The following is a 16,855-nucleotide window of genomic DNA, read 5'->3' on the forward strand; positions in this document are numbered from 1 at the left end:
AATAAACACTCACTCACTCACTCTCTCTCTCTCTCTCTCTCTCTCTCTCTCTCTCTCTCTCTCTCTCTCTCTCTCTCTCTCTCTCTAATGACAAAGCTAAAGCAAATAAAATGTCTCGATTTAACAATACTAAAACAACTCTCTCTCTCTCTCTCTCTCTCTCTCTCTCTCTCTCTCTCTCTCTCTCTCTCTCTCTCTCTCTCTCTCTCTCTCTCTCTGTGACAAAACTAAAGCCAATACTGTAAACACTTTCTCTCTCTCTCTCTCTCTCTCTCTCTCTCTCTCTCTGACAAAACTTAAATAAACACACACACACTCACACTCTCTTTCTCTCTCTCTCTCTCTCTCTCTCTCTCTCTCTCTCTCTCTCTCTCTCTCTCTCTCTCTCTCTCTCTCTCTCTCTTGATTTGGCAAACAAAAAAAATAAATTAAAATAAAATTAATCCTCCACACTGCAACTCCTGACGGAGCCCCCGAGAGAACTCCCTCCACGTCACGAGCTACTCAAACAACCACACGCCAACATCTTCCACAAAGCCGTAGCTTTGCTTCGACTTCATGCCTGGAGACTATCCAGCATCTCCTCGCTGAGAGAGGATTTTCGCAACAAGTTGCGAATAGGATGTCTGGACACCTGCGCAGGTCATCCGCAGGGGTCTACCAGGCGAAGTGGCGAGTCTTCTGTGGTTGGTGTCGTGGAAAGGGTATCTCTCCCCTCGATGCCACTATTCAAGCAATAGCGGAGTTCTTCGTGTATTTGCGGGAGGAAATGCGCCTTTCAGTCTCGGCAGTGGAAGGCTATCGCTCAGCCTTAAGTCTTGCCTTCAGGCTCAAAGGAATGGACATTTCTTCCTCGCTGGAACTTTCCCTTCTCATACGGAGTTATGAACTTACCTGCCCTCAGTCGGAAGTGAGACCTCCTCCATGGAATGTGGTTCGAGTTTTCAGGTCTCTGAAGAGACCTCCCTACGAACCATTACACCAGGCTTCTGATTGCCACCTTACCTGGAAGACGGTTTTCCTGCTAGCTTTGGCCTTGGCCAAGCGAGTCAGTGAGCTATATGGTCTCTCGTACAACATCGCCCATTCAAGGGGATGGGGGGAGGTAACATTCAGGTTCGTCCCTGAGTTTGTTGCCATTCTCAGAATCCGGGAGTGCCGCACCTTAGGTTCGACTCTTTCCAGGTTTCGAGTCTCCGTTCTGTAACAGATGACCCAGACCATTTCCTACTGTGCCCAGTGAGGAGTCTGAGGTTGTATCTTAAAAGAACAGCTGCAGTTCTTCCCCAGGTGCGAGCCCTGTTCGTGAGCACCGGAAGGACGAAGAGGAGGGTCACCAGGAATACCATCTCGGTCTGGATTCGCAAGGTGATACATCTGGCCTTGAATCCTGACCCTCCTCCGTCACGTCGCCCTAGACCGCATGATGTCAGGGGCATAGCTACGTCCCTGGCCTTCAAGAAGAATTATTCAGTGACGCAGGTCCTTCAAGCTGGGGTGTGGAAGCGTCAGACCACCTTCACGGCCCACTACCTGCGAGACGTGACATACAGGAGGTTCAATCCGTTCTCTATCGGCCCTGTAGTGGCTGCACAACAGCTGGTCTAACCTCAGGCTCCTTAATGGACAAGTAGCAGAAGGTTGAGGGCATTGTTACTTGGTTTTAGTCTGCGTGAATGAAAAGATCTGTCAGGCCATTATTCTTTTCTTAATCCTCTCCTCCCTTGGAGAAAGCAGCATCCTGGGTTCTCTGCACAGCTGACCTCGAACCTCTGCAGGTAAGCCATGCTCCCTTGTGTTCCTAGTATTAAATGTAATACTGTCATGTCCCCATACCCTGACGAGGTGGTATTGGGAGAGTCCTAGCCTAGATTTCGATCTGAAGAACTCCAGGTCAACTTCCTAGGACGAGTCACTTCTCACCTTCACACACAGCTTATGTAGGCCGCAGCAGTTTCACAGCTGCCAGCGAGAAGCAGGGACCCCTTATTTCTTGAGTGCTTACACACTCGAATCTGGGGTCCCCGGGCAAGCCAAAGCCAGTATGGCAGGGGACTTACCGCCCTTCCTAAGGGTTGAGTCACCCCCATGTAAATAGCATGGTTTGTATTTCAGTTACGGAACAAATGACAAATTTGTAGATAATTTGTATTTTTCCTAACTATACAAACCTTAGCTATTTACACATATGTGCCCGCCGGCCTTGTCCCCCGGGATAAGTCCTACCTCTAAGCAAAGTGAAGCATTCACCGGTGTGTGTGAGGGTTGTGGGGGTAGCTAGCTACCCCTTCCCTACCCTCCCGCTAACTAGCGGCGAGGTAGTAAACCCTCGTTAAAACTTTTATGGCTCGTCATTCAGCTATGCGAAGTAATTACCCCTTGTAAATAGCTAAGGTTTGTATACTGTAGTTAGGAAAAATACAAATTATCTACGAATTTGTCATTTCAAGGTGCTGTGCTTCGGTCTTTCCACAGCACAAGTCTTCGCCAGTGTTCACTCTAGTATCATCTTGGGCACACAGGATTGGCATCCGTCTCCTCCGTTATCTGGACGACTGGTTAATCCTAGCAGACTCGATGTCAACCCATCTTCAACACGGAGACAAACTTCTGAGACTTTGCCAAGATCTGGGGATCTTGGTGAATCTCGAGAAGTCCTCCCTGATTCCCACTCAAAGACTGGTATACTTAAGCATGATTATAGACACCACTGTCCACAAAGCCTTCCCATCAGACGACAGGATAGCAAGGCTAAGGAAGGTCGTAAGACCTTTTCTCAGACGAGAAGAACTTCCAGCCTAATCATGGTTACGTCTCCTCGGTCACCTTTAATCGCTGGCCCGTCTACTTCCCAATTGGTCGCCTCAGGATGAGATCCCTCCAGTGGCGACTCAAGTCCCGGTGGAATCACGCTTACGAATCCCCGGACATCCAGATCTCCATGGGAGCTGCTGAACCGACGGATCTCCAGTGGTGGTTGGCAGACGAGAAACTACGAAAGGGAGTGGATCTTCTCGTCCTCCCCCCGGATTTGATGCTGTTTTCAGACGCTTCAAAAAAAAGGGTGGGGGCCCCTCGTGCTGCACCACGACCTCAGGCCTCTGGTCAGAGCCAGAAAAGTACCTCCACATAAATCTCCTAGAGATGAAGGCTGTCTTTCTAGCCCTTTAACAGTTCCAACAGTACCTGACAAGTCACTCTGTGGTGGTGATGATCGACAACACCACAGTAGTGGCCTACATCAACAAGCAAGGAGGTACTTTTTCGCAACAGCTATCCCATCTAGCAGTAGAGATACTGAGATGGGCCGAAATCCACTCGATACCACTATTGGCACGCTTCATTCCAGGCAAGAGGAATGTGCTCGCCTACAATCTGAGCAGAGCATCTCAGATAGTGAGTACCGAGTGGTCTTTGGATCATCTAGTAGCTAACAAAGTCCTGACTTTGTGGGGTTCTCCGACTTTGGTCCTCTTCACAGCGGCCCTGAACTTCAGGCTCCCGCTGTACTGTTCCCCAGTCCCAGACCCCAAGGCTCTCTGGCAAGATGCTTTCCACAACGGTGGGACAACATCAACGTTTACACTTTTCCCCCGTTCTGTCTGATGAGGAGAGTACTCAACAAGACCAGAACATCAGTCAATCTTTCAATGACCCTTCTAGCTCTGCTATGGAATCACGCATGATGGTTCCTGGTCCTTCTGCAACTCCTAACGGAGCCTCCAAGACAACTCCCTCTGCGACACAATGTACTCAAATAACTACATGCCAACATCTTTGACAAAGCCGTAGCTTCACTACGACTTTACACCTGGAGACTCTCCAGCATCTCCTCTCAGAGAGAGGATTTTCGCAACAAGTTGCGATCAGGATGTCTGGACATCTGCGGAAGTCATCAGCAGCAGTCTACCAGGCAAAGTGGAAAGTCTTTTGGGGTTGGTGTCGTAGAAGGGGTATCTCTCCACTCGATGCCACTATTCCAGCAATAGCGGAGTTCCTTGTGTATTTGCGTGAAGAAATGCGCCTCTCAGTCTCGGCAGTGAAAGGCTATCGCTCAGCCTTAAGTTTGGCCTTTAGACTGAAAGGAATGAACATTTTTTCATCGCTAGAACTTTCTCTATTCATACGGAGTTATGAACTTACATGCCCCCAGTCGGAAGTGAGACCTCCCCCCATGGAACGTGGTTCGAGTTCTCAGGTCTCTTAAGAGACCTCCCTTTGAACCATTATGCCAGGCATCAGATCGCCACCTAACTTGGAAGACGGTGTTCCTGCTAGCTTTGGCGTCAGCCAAGCGGGTCAGTGAACTTCATGGTCTCTTGTATGACATCGCCCATTCAAGGGGATGGGGAGAGGTAACATTCAGCTTCGTCCCTGAGTTTATTGCTAAGACTCAGAACTCGGGAGTAGCGGATCCTCGATTCAACTCCTTCCGGATTTCCAGTCTCCTTACTGTAACAGATGACCCAAACCATCTCTTACTATGCCCAGTGTGGAGCTTGAGGCTGTAACTCAAGAGAATAGCCGCAGCCCGTCCTCGTGTGCCAGCACTATTCGTCAGCACAGGAAGGACTAAGAGGAGGGTTACCAAGAACACCATCTCTGCATGCATTCGCAGTGTCATTGACTTGGCACTGAATCCAGACCCTCCTCCAACACGTCGCCCCAGAGCACATGATGTCAGGGGCATAACTACGTCCCTGGCCTTCAAAAGAAATTTTTCAGTGACGCAGGTTCTTCAAGCTGTGGCGTGGAAAAGACAGACCACGTTTACATCCCACTTCCTGCAAGACGTAACCCACAGGAGACTCGATACTTTTTCTATCGGTCCTGTGGTAGCTGCACAATAGCTGGTTCAAAACCTCAAGCTCCTTATTAGACAAGTAGCAGAAGGTTGAAGGCATTGTTACCCGGTTTTAGTCTGCATGAATGAAAAGGTTTGACTGGCTCTTATTCTTTTCTTCATTCTCCCCTTTCTTGGGGAAAGCAGCATCCTGGGTTCTCTACATAGCTGACATCAAACCACTGCAGGTAAACCATGCTTCCTTGTGTTCCTAGTATTAAGATTAATACTGTTACGTCCCCATACCCTGACGAGGTGGTATTGGGAAAGTCCTAGGATATAAGTTTTCCATTTAAAGAATCGCGGAACAACTTTCTAGGACGAGTCACATTTTTACATACCTTCACACACAGCTTGCGTAGGCCACAGACCTTGCGTAGCAAGGTTTTAGCGAGGTGCAGGGGCTCCCTATTTCTTGAGTGCTAACACTCAGATATAGAGCCCCCGGGCAAAGCCAAAAAGCCAGACTGGCTGGGACATCCACCCTCCCTAATGGGTGAGTTACCCCTATTAAATAGCGTGGTTTGTATTCCAGTTACGGAACAAATGACAAATTCATAGATAATATATATTTTTCCTAACTATACAAACCTTAGCTATTTAACCAAACTTTCCCACTAGCTCTATCCCCCCTTGAAGTCCTCCCTCTAAGCAAAGTGAGCTCAATCACAGGTGTGAGAGGGGGAGGGGTAGCAAGCTACCCTCCCTACCCCCGCTAAAGTTAGCGGGGTGTGGGTAGTTAACCCTCATTAAAAATTAATGGCTCGTCATTTCAGCTACGTCGAAAGTAATACCCCTATTAAATAGCTAAGGTTTGTATAATTAGGAAAAATACAAATTATCTACGAATTTGTCATATTGCTAAAAAAGTTTCTCCCCCATCCTCCCTTTACAAGGTGGAGAGGGGGAAATATATACCAACCCATTAATCATCATACAGGTATATTATTCCAAACTGATTTCCACTTTGGGGGACGGGTTTCTTCTTTTGACCAAGTACATGTTCCCATGTACAGGCCAGATCCTATCAGTCTTCTCATTCCTATGAAAGACAGTGAGCTGGTTGCAAGAGTCACATCTTTGCTCCTATATGGGACCAGGTAGACTGACACTTCCAGGGAAGAAAAAGAACCACCAATTCAGTTATACAGCAGTGGGATATCCGACCCATAGCTATACGAACCCGAGTCTTTCAAAGTTAAATTTCCCAACTCAACCACCCTTCTCAATTCTGAGCTGAAGGTCAAAAGTGAAGTCTATAGCAGACAGGTAAGTGGTGTTACTCGTCAGTGCACATCATCAGAAGTTAACTACCTAATTTATGAATTCAATCCATGTTCCTTCTCCGCTGAAGATATTCCTTATTTTAAAGGACTCTGGTTTCTATAGATGGGAAATATACAAAATAATTTTTAATGTGTATTTTTGGCATTCTTCTCCTATTAAAAAAACAAAACATTATCATTAAGTCCTTAACCATTGATCCAAGATTCTATCTTAGAACAGTGGTTTGCATGTTATTTGTATACAAAAGTATTTACTTTTCTTTGGATTTACTCGTATTGCTAAGAAGAACTTTCCATAATACTTTGTCATGATATTCATCTTCTGATTACTTTACATGAATGCTGGCTAATCAAGTTTTTATTTTGTGTTAAGGATTGTTATAATTTTATAATTGAATACTGTTTTGCATTTCCAGTATGGCACAGGCCTTGGACTGCTCATGATAGTAGCCATCATGTTCAGAGGGGTTGGAAGGTGCTTGAACCCTACATATTTATCTTTCATGAATATCTTGAGGGAAGCACAATCGACTCCAAGACCGAACGAAGAAATTATGGTAATACAATATTATTTTAAAAATTAAACTAATTTGGCTACAGATATTAGTAGCAATAATTTTTTAACCAATTATTATGAGGACTAATCTTGGTGGAAAGTTTCTTGAGGAATTGTATATGGTTTCATATGTTTTGTTCCTATGTGTCATACAAACCTTTGTTGTATAATTAGGGAAATTGTTTTGGAGAGGCGGTTGTTAAAGTGGGAAAATGAACAATTATTCAACTGGTGAGGGTTTGGGTCAAGGAGCCCCACCCCCTTTCCTGTCGGAAACTCATTTTTGTTTCAACTGGTTTTGAGAAAAGTACCCAAAATGACAACCCTTCTCTGTCAGCCAGACCTTCAGAGCTACCAATATTCCATGAAGACACTTGCACTTCAGTGTTGGAGACTATCCAGCACTTCCTCTGAAAGGAAGACATTTTGTGAGGCACTGCACAGAAGTCTAGATACATGTGATGGTCTTCTGCTGTTTTCTACTAGGGTGAATGGGCCATATGCGATTGCTGTTGCTCTAGTTGGAGTATCTCTATTGCAGATCAAGGACTAACTTGTCTTCCTTCACCAAGAGAAGCACTGCTCAGTCAGGAGTGTAAAAGGCTATGGTCAGCCTTGAGTGTGGTTTTTCACCAGAAGTTAAAATGCATCTCCGTCTGATAGGAGTTATCTATGGTCATGAGGGGCTTTGAAAAGTTTTGACCTCAACTAAGCCTTGTTCACTAGGCTCTTATACACCAGCCACCCATTGAGTTATTACCACTAGAGTTTGGGTCCTTTGACTGGCCAGACAGTACTACATTGGATTCTTTTCTCTGGTTATATCTCATTTTCCTTTTGCCTACACATACACCAATTAGTCTGGCCTATTCTTTACATATTCACCTCTGTCCTCAAACACCTGGCAACACTGAGATAACCAAATAATTCTTAATCGCTCAAGGGGTTAACTAATGCAATTTATTAGTTTGGTGGCTACTTTCCTCTTGGTAAGGGTAGAAGAAATTCTTTAGCTATGGAAAGCAGCTCCTCTTGGAGAAGGACACTCCAAAATCAATCATTGTTCTCAGGTCTTGGATAGTGCTATAGCCTCTGTACCATGGTCTTTCACTGTCTTGGGTCAGAGCTCTCTTACTTGAGAGTACACTCTGGCACGCTGTTCTGTTTCATTTCTCTTCTTGTTTTTTTAAGTTTATATAGTTTATATGAAGGATTTATTTCAATGTTACTGTTCTTAAAACATTTGATTTTAATTGTTAATTACTTCTCTTGTATTTTCCTTATTTCCTTTCCTCATTGGGCTATTTTCCCTGTTGTAGCCCTTGGGCTCATAGCATCCTTCTTTTCCAAATAGGGTTGTAGTAATAATGATAGCAATAATAAAAATACCCTTTTGATGAACATATGAGATCTTTCAACAGAAATCTGACACTCAAAACTGTCTGCACTAGCCTTAACATTGGCGAGGAGAGTAGGCGAGTTGCATGGTCGCTCATATGTAGTAACCCATGCTGAGTGTTGGAAGGAGGTCTCTTGTTAAGTTTGTGCCCAAGTTCATGTCCCAAACCTAGAATCCATCGAGGATATGCTTTGTGTGCATTGAGGGCTCTTCAGTTTTATTTAAAGAGAACACTGTTGTGGACTTTTCGGTTCCTATGGACCAGAATTAAACCTGTCTACATGTACCTTATCTTGAGACAAGATCCAGAGACTCAGACAGGTTGTAGTTCCCTTTCCGGAATTAATTTTCCTTTCAGCTCACTCATGGCAGAAGCTCCTGGGCCATCTTTCCTGCTTAGAGAAACTAGTACACTTCAAGAGAATGCATCTTCATTCTTTACAATGGGCACTAAAGAGACAGTGTTCGCAGATATCAGATCCCCCATCAGCTCTTTTGAAGATCCCTCGAGATGTGAAAACAGACCTCTCTTAGTGGCTAAAGGATAAAAATCTGATAGCCAGAGCTCCCCTTCAAGTTCCTACTCTGGAGTTTCTTCTTTTTCCAGATACTTCTGACCAAGGGTGGAGAGCCCATCTAAGGAAGAAACAAATGTCGGGCACATGCTCACAGGGAGACGAGTCCTTCCATATAAATTACCTCGATTTGAAGGTTACTCGGTAGTGTTGATGTGCGAAAACACGACGGTAGTTATATCAACAAACATGGGGGCTATGAATCCCATCCTCTAATGCAGTTAGTAGTGGGAGCTCATTGGGCCCAAATAAATTTTGTTCACCTTTCAGCATGGTTCATTCTAGGGAAGAGGAACCTAATAGGAGACAATTTGAGTTGACAAAGGATGATAGTTGGTTCAGAATAGTCTTTAAATCCTCAAGTAGCAATGAGTCTCTTGACTTAGTGGGGTTTCCCTATTATAGATTTGCTTGCCACTTATCTGAACAGCAAACTCCCATGCATTGTTTGCCAGTTCTAGACCCAGCTGTGATGATGGAGGATGCATGCCAACATCCATGGGACTGAATGGACGTTTATGCCTTTCCCCCATTCTACCTGATCTGTCAGATGCTGAACAAATTCAGGTCATCAGAAAACCTAAGAATAACGCTAGTCACGCCAAGGTGTCCTTGTGTAGAGTGGTACCCAGATCTTTTAGATCTTCTCGTAAAAGTTCCAAGGGAACTTCCAGTCGCCAAACTTTCTTCATCAGCCACACATGAAAAAGTTTCACAAAGCAGTTATCTCACTGCTTATCTCTTCACAGCTGGAAGTTATTCAGCACCACCTCCAAAAAGAGGCTTTTCAAGACCGACTGTAAAGCCATTTTTAGGTTACCTCCACAAGTCCCCTGAAGCTGTCTGCTAAGGAAAATGGTCACGTTTCTGCATTTGGCATCATAAAAGGGATATTGCTCAACTCAAGGACACTATTCCACCGATTGCTGACTTTTTAGCTTTCCTATGGAAGGAGAAACTTCTCTCAGTCACCGCAATGAAAATCTATTGCTCAACCTTCGGCCAGACTTTCAAACGGAAGGGAATTGATCTCTCCTCCTCATGGAAACTTTGAGTATTGATGAAGAGATTTTAGCAGTCTTACCTACTTCAAGAATTCAAACTCCTCCTTAGAGTAGGATTAAGGTTCTGAGGTCCCTTAAAATGGCACCTTATGAACCTCTTCACAAAGGTTCAGATTCAGATTGAGGTCTTCCTTTTACCTTTAAGGTTTAAAGCCGCTCACGAATAGGAGAGGCAAGGGACAGTGACATTGCCCTATCAAGCAGGACAATGCCCTAGAGACCAACCATATTTACATATTATTACCAGTGGGGGATGTCTAGTTACATGGCCTATCTTATCTTGTTTCACACTCCAGAGGGTGGAAAGATGTGTAACCATCTTTTGTTCCAGAATTTATTGCCAAGACCCAAAATCCATCAATTAAAGATATAGTAATAGGTGTGACTCCTCAGTGATCAAGGAGATAAATGATGAGCCGGACAGTCTTACTTTTTGTAAGCCAGTTCGTCATTACCTTAAAAAAACTTTTTACCTTACGACTGTCCATCCCTATTTTGTTTGTAAGTACAAGTCGAAGCAAAAAGGGAATTAACATAAATATCATATCCTTCTGGTCATGTGAAGACATACTTCTTCCACTGAGGCCCCTCCAAAAGCTCATGACATATTTGGTGCTGCCGTAACCATAGCGTTTCGCAAGAAGCACCCAGTATCTCAAGTCTTTAGAGCTGGTGTTTGGAAGAGACAAACCACTTTCACTGCAAAATATTTAGAAGACTGCACTTACAGATCACTGGATACTTTCTCTTTGACCCTAGTAGTGGCTTGACTGCTAACTTTTTTGTCATAATCCACAGTTATTCTCAGCATAAGTGTGTAGGAGAGTTGAAAAAAATATTTCCTTTTCTTTCAAACATCCCTTACTTGGGAGTATCAACGCATAAGACTATTTATTCAGGTAAGAATATATCTGTGATTTATTTGTGAAGTTTTAACATAATGAAATTTGAAAAAAATATCCCATACATTTTTATAAACTTGTTGGGGCTGTGACTCAAGCACTCATCTTTTTTTTCATGAGACTGACATCTCAACCTTGCCTCTTTTTTGGGCTCATCCATGTCGTCCTGATGGAAGGTTCCTTTAGGCAGCTTTCTAAGGGATATTTGGCTACAGTGATACTCCCAGAGAATTGACCACAGGTCTCCAGAATTCTAACTCCTGGCACGAGTATTCTTGAAATAACTCTTAAGGATATCGCATAATATCAGGGGATGTATTTCTTGATACCACACATGGCAATCTTCACCCCGAATAGAGTTTTCGCTCTGAGGAGGAAGAGTGGTGAAATTGAAGGGGAGCCGTCATCAAGGTTACCCTGTGGATCCCCTTCCTGTACTACTTCGGCAAACCATTCCTTTCGTAGTAGCGAATTAAGCATGGTGTATCTCCCAACTGCTCTCGGTTTTGTTACTATTTCAGGGATTATTACCATGCAATCTCCAGCATCTTCATCCTCTGGAAAGTTGAGTATTTAATCATTCCTGTGTATAATTTTTGGCTCCCTTCTCACAGTTAAATTAGCATAATTTAGATGTGTTTAGTTGAGCAGAGCCATGACCGGAGGCGGCCATTTTGGACCGCTGTCTTACGCCATAAAATGCTTTATTTAGTTAGTGGTATGACGTCCCCGGTATTTAGCTATAATGAATTCTAGCTATTTAGGCAATTATACTAGTGAAGATAAGATTACACATGTAATATTTCCTCTTCTGTTAAAACGTTTCGATAGTATACGCTAGGGCCTTGGTGATATAGCGTAGCCGAGATCCCGACTGAAGTTAGGCTAGCCTAATGCGTTTTAGTATACTTTGGTAACGTTATCCCTGTTTATCATCTTGTATCGTTTTATTAATTCAGTCGGAGATAGTACATCTCCTAGAATTACTATCATGATTCGATACTCGTCTCTTTAAGAGATTTAAGGATAAATCCTTCCTTGCCTCTGAGTGCCGCCATTAGGCGGCAAACCTATCTTTGGTCTCGCCATAGAGTAGTGTACTTTGGCTTGACTGCGATAGTGTCTCTTTCCAGTCTCTTTGCCGGCGAGTATCCTGGCTTTGAAATGCGACAGTAACTCAGAGTATTCAGTCTTTTTGTTGGCAACTCTACCGATGGGGGATTAGTCATTCCCCTGCCAGTTTCCCTAGTCCACAACCGAAAGTGGTATTATAGTTGCCGCCACCTTCTCTCTTGTGGTCTAGAAGACATGTCTTATATCCGGCAATGTCTTAGGATGAGGAGTCGTTATTCTTCTGCCGCCCAAGACGGCGGGCATAGGAAACTATGTTTCCCTGTTTTGCTGCCGACAGTAGGAGGCAGACATGCCACCTTCTTTTTATGCAAAATATAAGACCCTATCCCTTCCCTTTCTGTCCTTTAGTGATGGCCTAGCCGTCACAACATCTGTGGCCGGTATTCTACAATCTCCCCGCTTGCCGGGCTGATTATGATGCCGGCCAGGTTCCTACAAAGGCGGCTAGATTGCCGCTTCGACCTTCCCCCCTATCGGAAGCAAGGCTTCCGGAAAGGTTGTGCCGGCCATGACGGCTGCCGGTGGGAGACCCTTTACAACTTTGAGTATTCTTCAGTCCCCTCTTGGACTGCCATCCACAAACCCTGGAACCGGCAGTGCAGCCGGCAACAGATATTGTTGCTGGATGGAAGCTAGAATTAATACATTCTTTCCCTTCCATTTGAATCCTCATTCTGGAAAGAAGCCAGTAGAGACAGTAGTCCCTACAACCCTAATTATTGCACTAAACTATACAGACTCTCCCCAACTTACGAACGAGTTACGTTCCGAACGATCGTTCGTAAGTTCAATTTGTTCGTAAGTTGCTTCAGTGCTATATTTTGTATTATAATTTATGTTTAAGGCCTATATAAGTACTGTAAATGAAGGTTTATATAAGTATGTTTAAGGCTTGTATAAGTAACCTGTATTGGTTTGTACTGAAAAAAAACATTTAATAAAATGGAGAGAACACGTACAGTACGTATGTTAGAGAGAGAGAGAGAGAGAGAGAGAGAGAGAGAGAGACACACACACAGTATGTACATGTACGTAATAAGATAAATAAAATGAAGTTTAACTTACTTTTGGAAGATGTACTCGATGCTTAAGGAGATGATGGAGGAGGAGGAGGCGGCAGAGGAGGATTTTATATCATGAGAGGGTCATCGTCATCGCTGGAATGGGCTTCAAAAGTTACTTCCTCCTCCGTAACTTCAATGTAGGAAGAAGTTGAGGGTCGAGGAGAAGAAGATGAGGGTTGATGAGTATCTTCCTTGGAGGATTTACTAGAAACTGGCCGAAAGAAGCGATCTAACGACGATTGCACAGTTTTCTTTTTTTCATCATAAATGATGCGGTAGCACTGTATGGCATCATTCAATTGATTTGCAACCTTTGTGCAACGTTCAATATTTGGGTCTTGCTGCTCGAAGAGTGCGATGGCTTTATCTATGAGCTAAAACCCCTCGGCCAAGAGTTTCGTCTCGAATTTCTTCATGGGGACAGGCGTTTCTTCCTCCTCCTCCTCCTCGACATGTTGCTGAGCCTCCAACTCCATGAGGTCTTGGTTACTCATTTCCTCCCCATGGGACTCAAGCAATTCCTCGAAGTCCTCCTCCTGCAGGTCAAGCTCGAGTTTGTCACTTAGGCCGACAAGAGTGCTGAGAATTTCTTTATTGATGCTCTCCTGATCAAAGCCACGGAAGTCGTTGACGAACTGAGGGCATAGAGGCCTCCACACGGCGTTGAGGTTGACCTCGGTAACCTCACGCCATGATGCATCAATGTTTTTTACGCAGTTAAAGATGTTATACGACTTCCAGTAGCTCCGTAAGGTCATCTCGGGGTCAGAATCCACTGCTTTCAAGGCCATCCTGTACGTCCGTCGGGTGTAATATTTCTTGAAATTGGCGATAACGCCCTGGTCCATCGGCTGCAGAAGTGAAGTTGTATTTGGCGGCAGGTGCACAACTATGACATCAGGATGAAAATCATCCAAGTGCGGGGGGTGGCCAGGGGCATTGTCCAGCACCAGCAGGATCTTGAATGGAATTCCATTTTCCCGGCAATACAACTTCACTTCTGGGATAAAATGGTGGAAGAACCAGTCCTCAAATATAGCGAGTGTCACCCATGCCTTCATGTTTGACATCCATATAACGGGGAGAGAGCTTTTCGTCACGTTCTTCAGGGCTCGAGGGTTAGCTGCCCGGTAAACTAGCAGCGGCTTCAGCTTGTAGCTCCCTTCAGCATTCGCCCCAAGCATTAAGGTTAGGCGGTCTTTAGCCGCTTTATATCCGGGCATCGTCTTCTCCTCACGGCTAATGTAGGTCTTCTCTGGCATTTTCTTCCAAAAAAGACCCGTTTCGTCGACATTGAAGATCTGCTTAGCCGAATAGCCACCCTCCTCAATGATCTTCAACACTTGGGGGAATCGCTCGGCAGCCTCTTTGTCCGCAGATGCTGCCTCTCCGGACACGGGCACATGGTGGAGATTAGCCCTCTTCTTGAAACGGGAAAACCACCCATGGCTGGCAGAAAACGTTTCTTCGGCAGCACTTTCCCCAGCCTTAGCCTTGACATCCGCAAAGATAGATTTGGCCTTCTCCTGAATGAGCATAAGGCTCAGAGGAATACGCCGCTGCTGCTGATCCTCGAGCCAAATGGTGAGAAGTTTCTCCATCTCTTCTATGATTTTCCTTCTTCTTTTGCTAATGATCATCGATTGCATCGGCACTGCACCTTTCACATGTTCCATTATACGATCTTTCTGTTTATAAATGGTACCGACGGTCGAACGATTCAAGTTGTATGCCCGTGCAACGCTCACCATTTTCTCACCCGTATCAAGCTCCTATATTATTGCCACTTTCGTTTCAAATGAAATGGCTTGCCTCTTCTTTGCACTACCACTCTCACTAGAAGCCTTTCGCTTTTCACCAACCATATTGAATAATGGATGCACGAGATATTTAATGATAAAAATGAAAAAAGTTCTTTGCGCACTGGAGATACGTTCACGCACTTACGCACTGCAACGAACTGGGCAGAGGAAGGTGGATGCTGGGTGAGCTCTCACAGCGCCAAGCGTCGGTATTAGCGGCGGAAAGAAGCACTACTCGGAAAAAGGCGCGCAATACAAAATCTAACTTACAGCATCTCTTTCCGAACATTTTTCGACACACGCAGACATGTTCGTATGTACCGTTGTTCGTAACTCGAATGTTCGTAAGTAGGGGAGCGCCTGTAATAATACGGTAGCCCTTCTCTCCATGCTTTCTCTCTCTGTCGGCTAGTGCCGTCAGGTACAGTACTAACCTAGCCGGTAGTATGCCGGCAGAACTACAGTATAAAACTATACAGTAGCCAGTATTCCTGCAGTATAGCAGATACAGCAGTTAGAAAACTACAGTATATAATATACAGTAGTATGATTTCCAACATATTCTGTGTATCCTTTCACAGTCCATTATTGAGACTGCTAAATAATGTTGAAGTGAAGTATTCCTTCAATATCCTGATGTATCCTAGATCATCAGAACATAAATATCTTTACCCTACAGTATTATTATTTCACTTGTGGGGGAGTTATTGCTAGTATACACTGACACCAGCTCTATGTTATAGAGCTATTCCACCCTATATTTCCCTAATAAGGAAATTTAAAATATTAATATTGAGGGAGATCACAGAAATTGCCTGGACAGGAAACACAGATATGTGTCTTTCTTATTTCTTTTCCAGCTTACTATTCTAAGCTATAATTATAATAGTAAGATCTATTATTAATGCATGGGATTGATTTATCAGTGTGATAAATTACCCCATACTCATTTCACTCTTTCTTTCCTTACAGGAGGAGCCCAAGGTGAAGTGTGCAGTCATGTACTGCAGCCACAAGAGTAAGAACTTTTGTGGCCACAACATGTGCAGGTCTCATGCCCCCTGCTCCATCGTAACTGAAACGTTGAGGTATTGGGACCCAAAGGGTTGCAACGTTTGCTCAGCCTTGATGACCGAGTGTTTCGGCGATCCCAAGATGACGGAGTCGAGGGATGCTGCGAGGAAAATGCTTCGGAAGTGGGTAAGAGGGTTCCAGGAGAACTCTCCGGGACCTTACCTACCAAGCGACACCATTAGAAGCCTGCTGTTCCCTAAGGCAACATCTGATGCGGTCATGCCTCGGGTACGACCCGAGCCTCCTGCATACAACTGGTGATAGAGGCCGACATCAATAAGGCTCTAGAAGGCATGGACATCCATCAGGAGAGGATGTCAGAGGTATCTTTGGACACTGAAAAGGATCTCCTTCAAGAAGACCCTGAAGAAGAGGTGGCCCAGCCACCAGAGGAGGAAAAAGAATCTGGATCGACAGAGACGGAAGACCCTCTACTGTCTGTGACGGCATTTCAGCTTGTGCCATCAACCTCTTCAGCCCCAACCCCTACACCAGACCCGCTGTTCCCCAGGGGCCAAGAGTTCATTGCGCAGATCCAACAGATGATGGAAGCTATGTGCAAGGAACAGATAGAGATGAGGAAGGAAGTCAGGGAAGCACACCGAGCATTTGCTTCTTGCGGCTCCTACAAGTGGCCCAGAGTGTTTGACTTGCCTCAATGCTCCGAAATCAACCCCTGGAGGTATGCGGAGTTCATGCCCATGATGAATGGGAAACTCTACGTCTTGGAGAAGATGGGGGCCATACCCCTCGACAATCTCCAATTCTGGCCAAACCTTGCGGCTTACCCGGAGTGCTTCATCAGGCTGAAGAACGAACCTGTGTCTAAAGAAGAGTCGGAACCTAAGGAGGTCATGGTCTTTGACCATGACAAGGCACATGCTCTCTTGACGAGTAGCTTGAAGAAGGCAGGATATTCGAACTCCAAGGTTTCTGCGTTAAGCAAGAAGCACCCTACCTTCCTTGCTCCTTCCTCCGGAGCTTTTCCCTTTATGTCAAAAGCTCTCCACTGCGTGCTAAAGGCAGTTGATGCGGGCAAACCATGCCCTACGCTAAAGGAGTGTAGACTGTTGTCTCTAGCCCTGCCTACAGGCGAGAAGGACTGGAACGAGGTCCACCTAACCTTCTCGGTCACAAAGCTAGACGCTGATATTGC

The 16,855-nt window shown here is 44.9% G+C and overlaps 1 protein-coding gene across 1 annotated transcript in view; it reads left to right on the forward strand.

Annotated features, from left to right (window-relative positions):
• LOC137643923 (phosphatidylserine lipase ABHD16A) overlaps positions 1-16,855 on the forward strand; it is a 413,125-nt gene that overhangs the window by 51,164 nt on the left and 345,106 nt on the right. The window contains exon 2 of the mRNA XM_068376687.1: positions 6,546-6,686. Within this exon, the coding sequence (XP_068232788.1) occupies positions 6,570-6,686 (117 nt within the window). The 5' untranslated portion in view covers positions 6,546-6,569. The remainder of the gene's footprint in view (positions 1-6,545; positions 6,687-16,855) is intronic.

Source organism: Palaemon carinicauda, chromosome 7 (assembly GCF_036898095.1).
Source record: "Palaemon carinicauda isolate YSFRI2023 chromosome 7, ASM3689809v2, whole genome shotgun sequence".
In the NCBI taxonomy this organism is placed as follows: Eukaryota; Metazoa; Arthropoda; class Malacostraca; order Decapoda; family Palaemonidae; genus Palaemon; species Palaemon carinicauda.